Source organism: Erigeron canadensis, chromosome 6, assembly GCF_010389155.1.
Source record: "Erigeron canadensis isolate Cc75 chromosome 6, C_canadensis_v1, whole genome shotgun sequence".
Taxonomy (NCBI): domain Eukaryota; kingdom Viridiplantae; phylum Streptophyta; class Magnoliopsida; order Asterales; family Asteraceae; genus Erigeron; species Erigeron canadensis.
Window position 1 is genome coordinate 29,263,990 of NC_057766.1, and position 18,047 is coordinate 29,282,036.

At 30.9% G+C, this 18,047-nt stretch overlaps 2 protein-coding genes across 2 annotated transcripts; one reads left to right on the forward strand and one right to left on the reverse strand.

The window, feature by feature from the left end:
* Nucleotides 1-1,539: 1,539 nt before the first annotated feature.
* LOC122603459 (acylsugar acyltransferase 3-like) lies at nt 1,540-3,050 on the forward strand. Its single transcript, XM_043776169.1, has one exon. The coding sequence runs from the start codon at nt 1,586-1,588 to the stop codon at nt 2,861-2,863; it is 1,278 nt and encodes a 425-aa protein (XP_043632104.1). The 5' UTR covers nt 1,540-1,585; the 3' UTR covers nt 2,864-3,050.
* Nucleotides 3,051-10,971: 7,921 nt separating this feature from the next.
* On the reverse strand, nt 10,972-13,655 carry LOC122605048 (thaumatin-like protein 1b). The gene is made up of 3 exons (XM_043777921.1): nt 13,240-13,655; nt 12,562-12,915; nt 10,972-11,311 (listed from the first exon to the last, which is right to left on the reverse strand). The coding sequence occupies exons 1-3, from the start codon at nt 13,641-13,643 to the stop codon at nt 11,188-11,190; spliced, it is 882 nt and encodes a 293-aa protein (XP_043633856.1). The 5' UTR covers nt 13,644-13,655; the 3' UTR covers nt 10,972-11,187.
* Nucleotides 13,656-18,047: the final 4,392 nt, after the last annotated feature.

Genomic DNA, 18,047 nt, shown 5'->3' on the forward strand with positions numbered 1-18,047 from the left:
ACATACACATAACAACATAACTAACACAATTTTACGATCACATAACAATTAAAGCACGTGTAGTTGAATATAATACACACTTGCACAGCAAAACATCTAGGTAACACATTGTTAATCCAACAAACAACACGGATATCACCAATCTAGCCTCCTTAGTGTTCTATCTCACAATTAAGTCGATTTAGCGTTATAATCATACCTCAATATACAACATCAACTGCCTAAATTCTGCTTCTGGCATGATCATTATCTAAGGCCAATAACAATGTTTAACTGCAAATACTAGCTATTAATCTTCAGGTTGCTTATTTATTGCTTAAAACTTACAACTACAATAAGTTTTCTGCTCATTATATTAGAAGTTAAATATTATCGATAACAACCAATTTTACCACTAACTTCTCTATTACCCTGCTAATTACCATAATCTTATCAAATGAGTACTCTCATTGTTATAACTTATTTATCTTCATAATTTTAATAAAACCAGATCACATAACTAAACAATACTGCACAACTACTACTATATTAGTTCCAACTGCATTATTACATGAAATCGATCACACATATATATTCGAGTTCCATATAATTCAATGTTACGGCTCAATCCTGCATAATGTAATTAATAACAGCAATTTCAACATATATTTCCAACCATTAAAACAACTAAACCAATACGGCATTACATAACTATATGATCATATGAGATCTCTTACGTACAAGTAATCTGCCATAATATAATTAACCTGCTAGCTTAAATCATATATACTCACCTGTGGTCCTGCTACAACATACACTTGTATTACTCAAAATCCTTGGTTACCTATTAACCATATTCATATAATCCATCAGCATCTATATATATTGTCTTTAATTTCTAACTTTTTCTTACCCAATACTTCTTATGTCAATTATTTTTACTTCCTTATCATTATTTCATCAGTGCATTACAAAATCATAATTTTGTTGAACATTTTATGCACATAAGGTGACACAAAAACTATCTCCAAATCTTACAAAGTTTTAATATATGCTTCCTAGCTTAGCCCGGATACTAACAAATTAATATGAACTTAAACAACCACCTTTTATTGACCTAGGTTATTTTTATATAACTATTAATTAGACTAGAAAACTAAGAAATAGTACCTTAAAAAGATGATAATCAAAGCCTATAAGCGATTAAGAATAATTTGGCATATTTAGTTTGATCAGAAAGCCACTATTTCTTGACCCTTGAAGTTATCCCAATTTGAGGGGTAAAGTTTGGAGGATCTTGACCCTTGAATTAAAATCAAAGGTTAAGATTCAAAAATGATTATCAAATCTTAACCCTTGATTTTAATTCAAGGGTTGAGATCATCCTAACTTTACCCCTCAAGTTGATGATAACTTGAGAGAATCCCCACTCTATTACTTCTATGCGTGTAACAGTTAAAAATTTAAGCTTGGGAAAATTTGGACCCCGGACGTACTTTTATGCCATCCATATATGTTAGTGAGTCACTTGGTTTATATATAGAGAGACACATATATATGTGGTTCATTTGCATAATTGAGTTAGTTACCATTTGCGTTATCTACAATGAAAACCATCACAGACCAAGAAACCATCAAACCATCATCCCCAACACCCCCTCACCTCAACCGTTATAATCTTTCATTCATAGAATGCAAGATGCCGAACATTCACTTGCCAGTGATTTTCTTCTACGAAAACAACACCAAAAATCATGACGTCATCAACAACTTAAAAAAATCTTTGTCAAATTGTTTAACAAAATACTATCCATTCGCGGGTAGGCTCCCATCACCGTCTCCTGCGTCTTACGTTGAATGTAACGATGAAGGAGTCGAGTTCTTGGAAGCTTCCATCGATCTTCCACTCCAAGAATTCGTTCTCAAAAGAGACCCAGACGATACCGTAGTTAACAAACTCGCTCCTGACCTTGGTATCGAAAGTAATCGTTTGCTGGAGGTCCAAGTGAACCATTTTTCTTGCGGTGGATTTGCGGTGGGTGTTTCACTCTCACATAAAGTTGCTGATGGTTCCTCGGTGGCGAATTTCGTTAACTATTGGGCGACTGTTACACGTGGTGGATCGCCAATAGATCCAACTTTCATTTCTTACCCCGTAAGAGACTTAGATAATAATAATAATCAAGGTGGTCGGTCTCATGATGATCGTATGAAATCACAATCCAAAGATAAGTATTCAACAAAAAGATTTGTGTTTTCGAACTCAAAATTAAATGATCTAAAAAACAAGATAAATAATATGAATGTAACTCCATTGAACCCTAGTCGGGTTGAATCATTAGCATCTCTACTGTTTAAATGTGCGGTGAATGCCGCCACAACAAAAACAGGTTCTTTCAAGCCTTCAAAGTTGAGTCTCACTATAAACATGAGAGAAAAGGTTATTAGTACCGCTTCTCTTAATAATGTGGTAGGAAACGTAGTAAATCTAGCCGTTGCGAAGATGGCAACGGATGATATCCAATTAAACGAGGTGATAACGAGTTTGAGGAAAGATAGAATGGAGATGCAAGGAGGAATAATAAAAGATGTTGATGAAAATGGGGAAATGTTTATAAAAAGGAAAATGGGCTTAGTACTAGACCAAAGTCATAGGACTTATACATGTACTAGTTTATGTAACTCTCCGATTTATAAGGTGGATTTTGGATGGGGAAAGCCAGTGCGTGTAATTAGACCAACTGATAAATGGGATACAGCTAGCTATTTAATTTTCATGGATACGGCTTCTGGAGATGGAATTGAAGCAACAGTGAAATTGATTGAAGAAGAGATGAATATTTTTCAAAATGACAAAGAGTTTCTGGCATTTGTCCAAGACTAGCAGCTAGCTTCATTATTGTGATAGCTGAAGAAGGTATATGCTAGCTAGTAATTTCTTAAAATAAAATAGTTTCTTTAAGATGATAATAATGGTCAACGTTTGTTTTGTGTTGAAGTACTTCTTTTGGCATTCGTTCCTTGTCTACTTTTACTTCTTTGCTAGCTTGATTTATCTATTTTTGTTAAAAGTGTTTTGTATTGTTGCACTATATATATATATATATATATATGTCACTGTTATTTTGTTTTAAATGTATAGCTTCAAAAATAAGCTGCTTTACTTTTCACAATGATTAGTGTCGTTTGCAACTACTCCACTTTTGTAATTTATCGTCACATATATATATATATATATATATATATATGAGAGCTGCAAACGACACTATAGCTGCAACAACCATATATATGTGTCGCTGTGTCTCGGCTGTGAAGGCTCTGAGCCACATGGATAGTTCAATGTGCTCATCAGCGCCTGACCCTGAGATGTGGATCATATATCAATATCAATACCAAGTGTTAAATCATATCGACTAGCTACTTTTATACGTTGTTATTTCAGTGTTGTTGCTATATTATAATCCGTCTGACATTGTTCAGTGTTCACCCGTGACTTATCCAATTAATTAGCACTATCATCGTCAGAGTGGAGCTAGCTTGTTGTACCTGGATTTGTTTACTTAAGCTTCAAGAACTAGCCCCATTATGCAAAGAGTAGTAGTAGTAGCAGCAGTAGCTGGTAAACTGTAATCCTAACTATATAGTCTATAATGAATCTGGAAATAGTAGATTAAAGTAAGAAATTCAGTACCATTTGTTTACTTAGCTACTTTGGTTGTTGTTGCATAGTTTTTGGGAGATTTGCAGAGGCCTAAAATACCTTGTAACCATTTTTATAAAATATTTACAATACGAGACAAAATATCCGTGTGTTGGGCGGTAAGATGGTGGGGTAATAGGTCATAGAGTATGATAGGTCATAGGAAGTGATATGTCATAGAGTGTGATAGCCAAATGCTTTAGCCGTACGGGCTCCGCCATTGGATTTAAAAATTCGTCGAAAGTATAGCGAATGATATCTCTAATGAAAGAGCACGAAATGTTAAGAATAACCATATAATTTTTATAATTTATCGATATACGGTTTTTGAGATAAAAGATTTTGAATGAATTAGATGAATAAAATGACTTTTAGAAGAGAGAACAATAATGAGTGGTTGAGATTTGAGGAGAGAGAAATTAAGTAGTTGAGATGTATATAGATGTATTGTACATTATGTATTAGTAGATATACATTGTTGAAAAGTTAAAAATTTTTGAAGAAAACAAATGTTTTATAATATTGTAAAGCTGTAGAGATAAGGATAGTAAATATAGAGTTAGTCCATTATTTCAATATATCCACACGTTTTTTAATTTAATATTAGAAATCCCTTACTCCAGCATTACCGTTGTACATAGAACCCTGTTTTGTCCCATGCGTTCCTGTTGTACGTAGAAACCACCTACACACCTATAAAAGTGTGATTGAGATTATTTAAAATTCAAATAAACTTTATAAGTAAAGTTAAGAGATTTTAATCATTTAATTAAAATCAATGGTCAAAGTTAAAAAATTAATTTTAAATTTTAATATTTAATTTTAATCCAAAGGTCAAAATTCATCCAACTTTACCTATAAAATTATTTTAACTTTAAATGATCTTTATCCATAAAACTGCATGCTACATATTGATCTGAAAATTAAATATCCTCACATGTACGTATTCGATTTATGTGGATCACATATTCACATGCCTCATGTTTATTTCAATTATTTTTGATTCATTTTCAATCCAAGATAGGTATAATAATTGAATAAATATCTAGATATTTTTGAAATGTGTATACCGAAGAAAACTCTCGATCCACATCCCGTGGATATTAATTTTTTGAAAAATGCTAAATGACTTTACTTAATATGTATAAAAAGATTGTACATTTTCATATTAAAAGTATACCTCTGAATTTTATGATAAGAGTACAACTAATTAATACACCTTAACGAAAACCCTTAGACCTTCGTTTAACAAAACTCTAATTTTTTACAATAATTAATACAATTTAATGCATACATGTGCATATATATATATATATATATATAATTTCCTTATTTTGAGAACCATTTTTAAAAAAAAAACTAGAGTATGTGATGTACGTTTTTGAGATTCTATGTTAAATCAAGAAGTAATGCAGTGTAAGAAAAGTATCCAATTATTCATTGTAGACTATAGTCAATATTTCTTATATTTTACATTGCAGACTTTTGCATTTTAGGTATTACAAGCTTTTAAACGATCTGTGTATAAGATTTTTGGATTTATAAATAGCATAACGCAATCGCATCAATTAACGTACATACGTAAACACGATAGTTAATGCCCCGTAACACGAGGCTTATTAATCCCACTAGTTTCTACTAATACAACAATAGTATAATAAACTAAGAGGATTAGTATTTCAAAATGTAAACAATTTAATATGAATTGTCATAGTGTGTATTGAACTTCAATCTTGTGCATTGTATGTAATTAACTTCCAAATCTTGTGCATTGTATGTATCCAAACAATTAAAAATTTACAAGTGGCCGTTTATATGATTTTCACATATGCTCAGATACTTACAATGCACAAGATTTGAAAGTTTATTACATACAATGCATAGAATTGAAGTTCCATACACACTATAACAATTCGTGTAAAGTTGTTTACATTCTGAGCTCCTTAATCTTAAACTAAAAAATGTATATAGATGCATCCCAGATTATATATACTTTCAAAGTTTCAATACATGCACAAACTTGAGACGAATTTTATAATAAACTTTACCTTTTCCTTTTGACCAACTGACCTCAACTTTGACGTATTGTCATCTGAGGTACGTGCCCTTATCTCACTTACATGTTTCATAACACTAGACTAATGCGTCCACGATGCAATGAGGATGATGGTAGCACGCGAAGGGGGTGGGGGATACCTGGTGACAGTTGCGGCGGGTAATTTACTCATTCTAGAAGTTGAAGGTTAAATGTTGTAATTTATTATATTAATGGTATTTTTGATAGATCATGTATATTATTTGGTAAAGTGTGGTGAATGACGGAAGGTATATCAACATTAATATAGATAGTTTTATATAATCTAAGAGTATGTTATGTGTACGGTATGAATTACTATACTACAGAAAATAAGTCAAATATCACAATATTGTTTTAGCCATATATTCACACTTAATTGTGTACCAGATTAATAATTAGTATAGATAAAAATGATGTGCCAAATGATTAAATATGTGAGTTTATATCTAAGATAGTACAATTTTAAAACTCTACATTTTTTTAGTGTCAATAAATTTCTATATATTTAAATGATAACTTTTGTAGTTTATAATACATATCGTGTAAAATTAAAATTGTGAACTTTTAGTTCAATATAGTTTTATATACATTAAAATGTGATTATAGTTGTTTGTAATAAATAAAAGTGTGAATAGTAGTAATATTTTGTGTAATGTCAGAAAAGGGGAAGTGTATGTATTTATCAAGGACAATCTATGCGCAATTCCTTTATGTTTTGGATTCTAAAATAGTGTGATATTGGGCTTCCGTTGTGGGAATATTGGGCGGAATAACAAACTGAAGCCCATAAACTAGAAGTTGGACCCTTCCCTTTACTTTCACAAATTAAGAGATGATAGTATCCTGTCATCAACAAGAAGTGTTATAGTGTTTCGACATAAATAGCTATAGTATGGTATGATTTGAAAACTAAACTTTTCGTAAAACTTAAAAACTGACCAAAACACATTATGATCTGAATTTAACACAATGTGTTTTTAACTTTTTTTTGTAGAAAACACATTGTGTTAAATTTATATCACGGTGTGTTTGAACAATTTTCTGATTTTCACGCGCTATCAAAAACACACTGTGATTTAAAACTTAACACAATGTGTTTTTATATTACACAATAAAAACACATTGTGTTAGATTCAGATCACAGTGTATTTTAGTCAGTATTCTAGTTTTCACAGAAATTTTAATCTTCAAATGAATATTTCACGGTATGGTATATATGACTGTTACACTTCATTTTTTTTTTTAACAGCCAAAAATTCTAAGATTAGAAAGCTTTTGGCAAGAAATCGAAAGCAAAAGTTACTTCAAACAATTCGGACCTACATGCCATAGAGGCCACATTAGTTTGTCTTTCCTACTTCAACAATTGATCCAAAAGAAGATAATCGACTTTGGCAAACTTTTAACCGAATTTTTAACCAATGTTCCAAGTTTCTATCTATGGAAATTTAACTTACTTTGAACCCATGTAGTGACAAATCAGGTATTCAGATGGTATAGGATTCACTTTTGTGTTCATCTCTCCATGTGAGTTATCAAAAACAAGCATACAAAAAGCCAAACAATATTCACATGACTGATGTCTAAATTGTCTAATTGTTGTTATACAGTTTAAATTAAATGGTGGTGGTTGTTATATTCCTTTTTCAAAGTTATGCTTTAAAATTTCGTTATCAAATCTTCTGCACATAGTATAGAATTAAATTAAATTTATTAAAGGTATATTTGAGATTTTGCTCGATCTTATAAGAAAAATGGGTAAATATAATGAATACATGCAAAACGTAAGACCAACGTTTTAAATTAGTCACTCGAGAAAATTTTTCCGGCTGTCTTTTTGGTTCCGTTCCAGGTTACATGGTACAGCTCGATTATTAGATCCAAATACAAAATACTTAGTTTTAATAAGACAAAACATGAGAAGTGTCAATCATGTATTCATATGACGAGTACATGTGAGGGAAACATATATGCTATAAGAATTAGTTAATCCATGTGTTTATAGGTTATATCGAATCCATGCTTTCATTATCGTTTGCACTCCTTATTATCCTTTTTCTTTCAAGTATTTTGTTTACATAGTTTTGGAAATTCCTTGGCATATTCTTCATTTTCTTTGCCATAAGATGGCGACACACGTTTGTGTGAGTAAGAAGAGAAAGTATCAAGCAAATATGAAAAGCAAAAAATAGATAAATAAAAATATGACTAGAAAACTAGATGTCTAAATAAAAAATTTTTTTTTTTTTACATAACTTTTTACTTTCTCTTTTAAGTAGAAAGTGTTAGATGTTATGGATCAAAATAGCATCCATGGTAGACAGTATTCTAAAAACTAAAGTTTGCACACTCCTGCAGAACAAGAGTTATAACATGTATATACTCAAGCTTAAAAAATAAATGTCTAAAACCATAAGAAAACAAGATTCAATCATGAGTCTTCCAAACCAACATGAGGTGGCCCAAACGTAAGTGGTTAGATGTCTACATAAAAATAGATAGACTAAATCCTTTTCTCCGAATATTTAAAATTTAAATTAATGATACACATAATATCTTAGACTCATAGGAGTACTATGAATTAAAAGACTATATTTGAGGATATTTACAAGCATTTAATTTCCACTTATGATGAGCTTAGATGAGTTTTTCTCTCCAAATCAATGGATGTAGATGTTTCTCATCAAAGTTTTAAATTGGGAATCTATTCAATGAAAAAACTTTCTGGCACGGACTCAATTAATATGACGTAACTTAGACCTTCCAATATTTTGTGAATAATTCACACCTTTAAAAAATAAATTAAAATACTACTTCATACAAAAAACAAAGGATATACCTAACAAAGTTAACTTATAGTTGAAACTGGATTGTTAGCTTGTAGTTAAAATTTTTGGCAGTTTAATGGGTTTTAATAAATATAGTTTTAGCAAATAGATTGATAAAGTTAGGGCGCGTTTGGTTCACAGAATGTTTTGGAAAGGAATGAAATCTTTCAAAGGAATTGGAATTTGAAAGAATGAAATTTGACGGAATGTTTTTAATTTTTTGAAAATTCAAGTCCTTCCTCCATCCCCAAGGAATGGAGATTCCATCAAATGATGGAATATTTACATTCTTATGTAATGAGATTCTCTCTTCTTTGTGCAACCAAAAGCACTAAGGAATGAAATTCAATTCCATCAAATTCCATCAAATTATATGAACCAAACGCGACCTTAGAATAAACTTGGCAGGGGATCCCTTCCCATAATGATGTATAAAAAATAGGAATGACAATGAGTCGGGTTTGGGGCGGGTAGTGCCATACTCGAACCCGATCCCGATAAGAAAAACACTACTCGAACCCGATCCGATACCCATGGGTACTTTATAAGGGGCCCCATTGGGGATAATCTATTATCCAAAACCGACCAGAAACCCGAGCCCATTAAAAACTCAAAACCCGACCCGATAGTACATGGGTTATTAGTTCCGTTTATAAACAAACTTGAATGAAACTATAGCTAAAGTTATACAGAACGTGGCATGTGTTATTAGTTGGTTTATAAACAAACTTGAATGAAACTATAGCTAAAGATATACCTAACGTGGCATGTTTTATTAGTTTGTTTATTATTTAATAGTTTAATATAGCTTTTGCTTTTAGTTGTTCATGTATCCATTTTCTATTAATTGAAGAATACAGTAAGTAGATTTTCATTTCATAGCCATATTTTTTTTTTTAACTTCGTGTATATATATTGATATACTTACAGTCACAGGTGCATAATTAGGGTCTTAACAAATAAACGTTGCTCGCATATTTGGTCGATGTCATGCATTACCAATAAAAAGAGTATTAAAGCACTTGAAGGAATGGAAAAAACTATTATTAGAATGTATAAAGATAGCAAATATATGTATATACATATTATCGGGTTCGGTTCGGGTCGGGATAGGCATACCTTGGGGTATAAATGAGTCAACTCTGCTCGCGAAATACTCAAAATCGATTCGTAAAAAGCTCGTTTCGAGTCGAGCTTAAACGAGCTCGAGCCGAATTCGAGCTTAACTGTTGACTCGTTTAGTAAATGAGCTCGAGCTTTCAATCCATAACTCGATTAAGCTCGCGAGCCTAAACGAGCTTTCATATACTAATCGAGCCGAACATAAACGAGCTTTTTTCACGAACCTCTGATAATCGAGCTTAGTTTTGATCACTTACCAAGCTCGATCTCGAGCCAAACTCGGACTTATTTAGTTTTTTTGACAGCTCGAGATTTCTTAACAAATCACGAGCTGAGCTCGAGTTTATATGCTAAGGCTTGAACGAGCCCGAGCTCCTTAAACGATCTCGAGCTCGGGCTCGGCTCGGCTCGTTTACACCCCTAGACATACCCCAGGACCCGAAAAAAGTACTCAATAATTGCCCCGAAACCCGACCCGTGACCCGATAAGCTTGTCCTGACCCAATTTTTTCGGATATCGGGTATCTATGTTAATTTCACAAGTTTGTTGCCAAGAATACCCAAAATACATATTGTATAAAGATATGGAAACGGCATGAATCATCATCATCATATAATATAATTGTTTACTAATATACGGCATGAATCATGAATCATGGTAATTGTTTAATTATAATGTACAAAATGTAATGTAACTGTTTATTATTCTCTTTCAAAGAAAATTAATTTAAGAGGCCTTTTAATAACTTGAAATAGAAATTGATTAATAATATAGTAAAAATATTAGATTTAGACATGTGTTTAAATACACGGATTGTTTATAACTTATTAAAAATAAAATCAAATATGTGTGATTAAAGAAAAGTTGTGAAAGAACAAAACAGTAAATTAAAATATAAAAAATGTGATGAAGATCAAAGTAACATAATTTAATATTGGAACATTGACAAAAACGTTCAACTTGTTCGTCTATTAATAGCATGTCAAGGCTTGTTGTCCGTTTTCTTAACAATACAATTAAAAAGTTTTTTGTAGTTTTTATTGTGATATTTGTTTTTCAGGAAAGTTTTAAATTTTAGATAATAATTAATTTACTCTTACTATAGAATACAAATTAAATAACCACTATTTGGATAAGAAACTTAATTAGGTGTTTGGTTTGTAAGTATAGGAATGAGAAATTGAGAAGTGTTTCCACCTCTAATATAGATATTTAATTTAATTTATAAAGATTGGATTGCCAAAAATTGGGAATCAACCTGTTACATCTACATTACAGTACAACCTTGCGAGTAACAAAACATTGGTCTTCAATTCCTTGATCTTAAAAGAATGTACATATATCTATATGTGAATATATAGTTCCATTTTCGAACCGCTAAAATATACAATTGGCCACATCAATTGGAAAATTAAGCCATTTTGGAGAGCTACATTTAATCGGCTTGTGTAAAATGAATTAGCTAGCCATCTAGCTTCTTCTATAACATCCAAACCAACCTCAATATGAAAACAAAAAACATAACATAAGATAAACCAAAACTTTTAGCCAATGAGCCGCTGCCGCTACTGTCAGCCGATTGGCCAGCTCCCGTGGTTTTGCGGCTGCACGAATTTTAATAATTTTCAGATTACCCAAGCATATAAAAACTATAAAATAATTTCCTAGATTTTGATAATATTATTATTATACAAATAAGTGAAGTCGATATGGGGATTGATCTACCATATAACACGGTAGCGTGGGCGGCATATATTATGTTTCCAAAATGTATTTATTTGTTTTTATATATATTGTTTTCATTTAGTCGGCACACCGACTTTGGACAGGCACATGTATCCAAATATTTTTATTTTATACCTCTTTTTCAAGTAGTAACAAAAAATTTAAATTTAACTATATATCTTTTATAAAAATAAATTTTATTAAGTCGATGTTCAGGATCGAATAAAAGACAAAGACTCGCAGCTTTTGCTTGAACCATTAGACCAAAAGTTTATTGGCACTTAGGTACTTAACTACTTATAAAGCTACAATATTTAACAAACATCCAATTAGGTCTACGTAATTAATCATAACATAATTTTGAGTAGGTAAAAGTTTAAAACGAATAATTTAATCAAGTAAGCATAAGTTTTGACACTTAGAAAAGGAGAGATAGCAAAATACATACACTAATTTACATATATACTTGAAACTTGGAAAATTCCTACACCGAGTAAAATTAAGAATATCTGTACAATATATGAATTCGAAATTGATAAGTTTGTTTTTTGATAAGACAAGAAAGTGTACCTACATTCATGTCATGGACCTAAATTTGGCCAACCATAATAAAGATGTGGTGACTGTTGCATTATATATAGCTAGCCTTGATTGACATATATAATAGAACGAACAATGGTTTTGTCGACACGAAAACGTTACACTTTTTCAAGGCTAAAATAGTAAAATTAGTTTGAGTGTACATAGTTCGTGGCTAGCTAGACATAAATAAACCAAAAACTTGCCGATTATAGCTGGTTACTATATTAAGGTTTATTTTTGGAAGCTGTTCAAAAAAAAAAGTTTATTTTTGAAAGGAAATTGATTAATCCTCTTAACAAAATAGCCAAAAAATCCTCCTATCTATTGGATTATGACATGTGGAAAAATCAGGGGGCAAGATTAAGAAAGAGAATTAATGGATGCCACATGTCACCTTCTTAAACTATTAGCAGGATTTTTAGGCTATTTTGTTAGGAGGATTAGACATTTTTCTTTTTGAAAACAATAAACTTTATATTATAGTATAAGAATATAGGAACAACTAAAAAAATAATAATAAAATACTTGAACTAGCAAAACTACGTACCTGTTGGCCGGCGTAGGACAGAAAGTGATGACATAATTAGCGGATAAACAAGTAAAGGTGCTTGTTCCATCATCATAGGCGTAGCTATAAGCCGTGGGACATGCCGTTTTAAAATACTGTGAATACGACGTCGGATTGCACGTTTGTGGAGTCGAGTATGCTCCGCTACAACAATACATTGGATCACCAAATGCCTCGCACGCACTTTTACACGCAACTGATTCGTCAACGTTGTTGGTGCTTGTTAATCGGAGCTCCAACGGGCAGTTCTTGTTTAAGTCGACTACACATCCTGTGATGTTACAGTTTCCGCCTGTCCCGCCTTGTGGCACCACCATCATTGGAAGATTGTACCTAATTAATATTAATTGCACATTAGATTAGATGTATTTAGAGACATACAATATATTATTATTAAATCATATTACTAGCATCTATAGAAACGATATCATTAACGGAAATCAACTCTCATTTACCGTTAAATAAAAATACACAAACTTTAACATAACTATTTACCAATGTCTAAAGTTCATTTTTATTTTTCACATTTCTAATAGATACTATTCAATAATTAATATGATGATGAACTATTTTATTTATATCAATAACATTATATATGGTTTTATGACGTCTCTAAACAAATCTAATTAAGTAAAAAACACTAGAAGATTTCGTTACCCATCAACAAGGCTGACATCATAAAAGTCCATTCCATTAGCTCCATTAAGTGTGAATTCAGCCAAGGTGGCCGGAGGTGCAGCTCCACCACCGTTACATTCCATTGTTCCAGACCCACAATCACCTGTGACACAAGTAAACCTGCCAGTGGAATCTGTTGAGCAAAGGGTACGACCCCATATGCGTCCGGACCAGCTCGGTGGCATGGAAACCGAATTCGATTGGCCCGGTTGGAGAGGGAAGCCAGTTGTGGGCAATGGAGGTGTCCCTGCCCCGGATAGAAGACCTGTCCAAACCGGATAGCTGCATTGGTTTGTAAGCGTAAATGTTGATGACTGAATGAAGTGAAAACATGATATTAGATATAGAGTTAGGATGGCTATATATATTTGAAGTTTAGCCATTGTGAAAAAGAATGTTGATCGATCGTTGGTGAGTTTGGTTTGTTTGAAGTTATTTATAGACAAAAATTTGCCATTTTGACCCAAATATTTTAGGGAATACGTCGTATTGACCCTTTACTCACATTGAAGCTTTCAATAAATATTATATATAGAAGATTTCTTCTTCTAGATATATTAGAGATATAGATAGACAAAGTGTATATTATATCTTATCGATCTGCATCATAATATTACAAATTACAATTACAATCGATGTTGTTATATTATGTATGACTATAGTCAATTAAAATAGAAAAAGTTGTTTCATATACAATATCTTGTATAGCAATAAGAAAAAGAGTATTGATGGTACAAATGGATTACAAATCCTCTTATGTTTTATAAAAAAAATTTAATCGAATATTTTAATAAAATTCTTCCGTTGTTCTAAAAAAAACTCTTTGCTTCTTCATCATCGATTTTTTTCTATTCTGTGTAGTATCATGAATGCAAGTATGGGCACAGCTTTATAAGTACATATATAGGAGCGGGTCTGAATTGGCCTTTCGAAAACTCTTTGAACTATGCTATATTGCTATACAAATTTTATAAAGGTTTTATCAATAAGAAATTTTATGGATGAGTTGGTTAAAGACTACCTCGTATATACAAGTCATCTACTGCCATCTTTCTTATCTAGGTAAGCTAATATTGGTTTTCAATGGAAATCAATATATTACGAATAAGATAAACGCTTTTTGAGACTATCGTTTTTCACTTTTTGGTTGACAAATAGGAACTGACCTAATGGTAACAGCCCACCAGCTAAAATATTATAGGTTCAATCAAGTCTTATTAGAAACGAGAGAGAAAGCTAGTGTCCGTACGTTGCGGCGGTGAGATGGTGGGGATGATAGGTCATAGGAGGTGATAAGTCATAGAGTGTGATAGTCAAATGCTTTAGCTGTACGGGCTCCGCCATCAGATTTAAAAAATCCGTGGAAAGATCAAATGACATCTCTAATGAAAGAGAATGAAATTTTAGGAAAACACTCATACAATTGTCTATAAATTATCGATATACGATTTTTGAGATAAAATATTTTGAATGAATTAGAAGAATGATTTATGGATGAGACAAAAAAAATGAGTGATTGAGATTTGAGGAGAGAGAAAAAAATGAGTGGTTGAGATTTTAGGGTATTATAGGTATATTAGGTAGATATATTTAAATTAGTGAATAAAAAAGAGGAGTATATTAGGCATTTCAATTCATTAATTGAGAATTTAGGTAAAGGCGTTCCTTCTTTATAATGTACAAGAGATAGTACCCGCACGTTGCGGCGGTGAGATGGTGGGAGTGATAGGTCAAGTCATAGAGTATGATAACCAAATGTCTTAACCGTACATGCTCCTCCCTCGGATTTAAAAATTCATCGAAAGTATATCGAATGACATCTCTAATGAAAGAGCATGAAATTTTAAGAACACTCATACAATTTTTATAATTTATCGATATACGGTTTTTGAGATAAAAGATTTTGAATGAATTAGAGTAATAAAATAATTTATGTTGGAGAGAGAAAAAAATGAGTGATTGATATTTAAGGATAGAGAAAAATGAATGGTTGAGATTTAAGGGTATTATAGGTATATTAGGTAGAGATGTTTAAATTGGTGAACAAAGAAGAAGGGTAATTTACGCAATTCAATTACTTAATTGAGATTTGAAAAAACGGCAAAATGTTTTATAAAATAGTAGTTAATGGAAGAGAACGTACTTGCACGTTGCAACGGTGAGATGGTGAGGGTGATCATAGGAGGTGATAAGTCATAGAGTGTAATAGCCAAATGCTTTAGCCGTACAAATTTTAAGAACACCCATATAATTTTTATAATTTATCGACATACGGTTTTTGAGATAAAAGATTTTGAATAAATTAGAGGAATAAAATGGTTTTTGGATGAGAGAGAAAAATGAGTGGTGTATATTATAGGTATATTAGGTAAATATGTTTAAATTAATGAATAAAGAAGATAAGCAATTTAGGTAGTTCAAATCCTTAATTAAGATTTTAAAAAAAAATTGCTCTTATATATAGTATTATAGAAGATTATAGATTATAGATTATAGATATAGATACTGAAATAGAAACACATGTACGTGAGAATAATGATACGAAAATAAAACTGAATATATGTATTTTAACAAAAAGAAAATTCAAGTAAATCTTGATATATCATATTTAAGAAGAAGATAGCATGTCTCAAATTTTATTAATCACTGATGCACGAAATGTTATAATATTCCATGGCTTTGGACTAAATGACTTGTAAGATTATCAGTTACTATCTTGTACAAATATATGCACACTAAATGGATAATGTCGTCCAAAGATTATGTTTCAGTGTATGTTTCTCACTAACTACAATATAGTGTGTATTTAGGAATTAGAATACAACCCCAAGTATAAAAAATACAGTAGTTTATTACAATATAATGGGCTTTTGGGCTATGATTTGGGATACCAAAGCCCCAAGGGTCGGGCTAATGTTCAATGTCCAGCCAAATACATCGTTGTCTACCTCCTCGGCTCCTCCTATTGTCTTTGTTTAATTGACTTTTTGGAAACGTTCGTTTTGGATATTTGAAAAGGTAAAACTCGTCAGCCATTCCAAAACGCCTCCATTGTCGTCGTTTTCATCCTCTATTTTGTTTATGGATTTTGCTGGTCAGTAAAGAACAGCTAAATGCATTGAAATTTGTATTTTAGTGTGAGGAAATTCATAATGTTCGATAAGATTATCATTTTTTTTATATATACTATATTATTAGAATGGTACTTACACAATACGAAGATGTAAATACGTTTCCCAACTTTTTAAACTAAATCTAGAAGAATTGCGACTAAAGTTGATGATGTAAATACGTTTCCCAGCTTTTTAAACTAAATCTAGAAGAACCACATAACTATAAATTCAGCTATCAAATTAAGTATTGTGTTTTTATTGTTGATAAAATCTTTAGTGTTGTTTTATTGTATATTAATGAACTTACTATAATTTTGTTATTCTTAAAATTTCAAATTACAAAACCTTAAGTTAAATGCTATATAAAATAATATATATATATATATATATATATATATAGATCATGTAGATTACTTGTAAATTAATGAACTTACCATAGCTTTATTATTTTTGAAGTTCTAAATTTAAAACTCTTTACAAATGTTTTGTATGATAATCTACCAATAAACTAAAACAGAATTAAGATATTTTTAAAAAGATACGTAGCGTAATTTTTTATCGACATGTGTCTTTTTAATTTATTTGTTTTAAAAAATTAGTTTTTTTAATTGTATATGGATTTAATTTTCTTATTAGACTTAGAACTAAACTCTAACTCTTGGTTTATAGATAAAAAAAAAAAAAACTCATTATAACTTTATTTGATTGATCATTTTCTCATTAATAAAATTGTATTTTTTTTTTCTTAATTTTTCAACTTCTATTACTTCTATTACTTATAATAAGTTATTAACATGAATTTAAAGTTTTGAGTTTACGATTGGAAATCATAAGGCTATTTGCCGTCATCCACTATGCTTACAAATTTTGATTTTGATATGATTGTAAAAGTTTAAGGTAAAATCAAAAATTTAACTAAACACACACACACACACACACACACATATATATATATATATTATATTTATCATCACTGTTTATTATAACTTAACTTCAATCATCGGTTTACTATGACCACAATTTATTTCATACACACAGATTGAAGCATATTCGAATTTCTTTATGATATAATCTATTATCATACATCGTACGAGTATTAGGACTAGTATCTACCAATAAACTAAAACAGGATTGACATGTTTTTTTTAAACGACACGTGGCGTAATCCTTGATCGACACGTGTCCTTTTAATTTATTTTTTTTATTAAATTAGCTTTTCTAATTGTATATAAATTCAATTTCCTTATTAGACTTATAATTAAATTCCAACTCTTGGCTTATAAATACAAAATGCATTATAACATTATTTGATTGATCGTTTTTTCATTAATAAAATTATCTCTTTTTCTTTCTCAATTTTTTAACTCCTATTACTCTAACTTCGATCATCAGTTTACTTTAACCATCATTTTTTTCTACTCACGAATCATGTATGATGCACATTTGAATTTTTTATGATACAATTTATATAGCTACCGTACATCTTATGGGTATTAGGACTAGTAATGGGATAATTTATCTACCAAACTGGTGTAATGGGAAAATTTATTAACCAAATTAGTATGGTTTTAAAAGTATTTACCATTACTAAAATGATAAATATTTTTAGAACCATACTAGTTTGGTAAATAAATTTTCTTATTACACCAATTTGTGAATATATATATATATATA

Excerpts from the sequence above, each read along its gene's own strand:
- LOC122603459 (XM_043776169.1), top strand. The coding sequence starts at position 1,586 with ATGAAAACCATCACAGACCAAGAAACCATCAAACCATCATCCCCAACA.
- LOC122605048 (XM_043777921.1), bottom strand. The coding sequence starts at position 13,643 with ATGGCTAAACTTCAAATATATATAGCCATCCTAACTCTATATCTAATA. Across the intron at positions 12,916-13,239 it reads GATGTCAGCCTTGTTGATGG|GTACAATCTTCCAATGATGG; the intron begins GTAACGAAATCT and ends AATATTAATTAG. Across the intron at positions 11,312-12,561 it reads TGTCCTACGCCGGCCAACAG|CCGCAAAACCACGGGAGCTG; the intron begins GTACGTAGTTTT and ends AAATTCGTGCAG.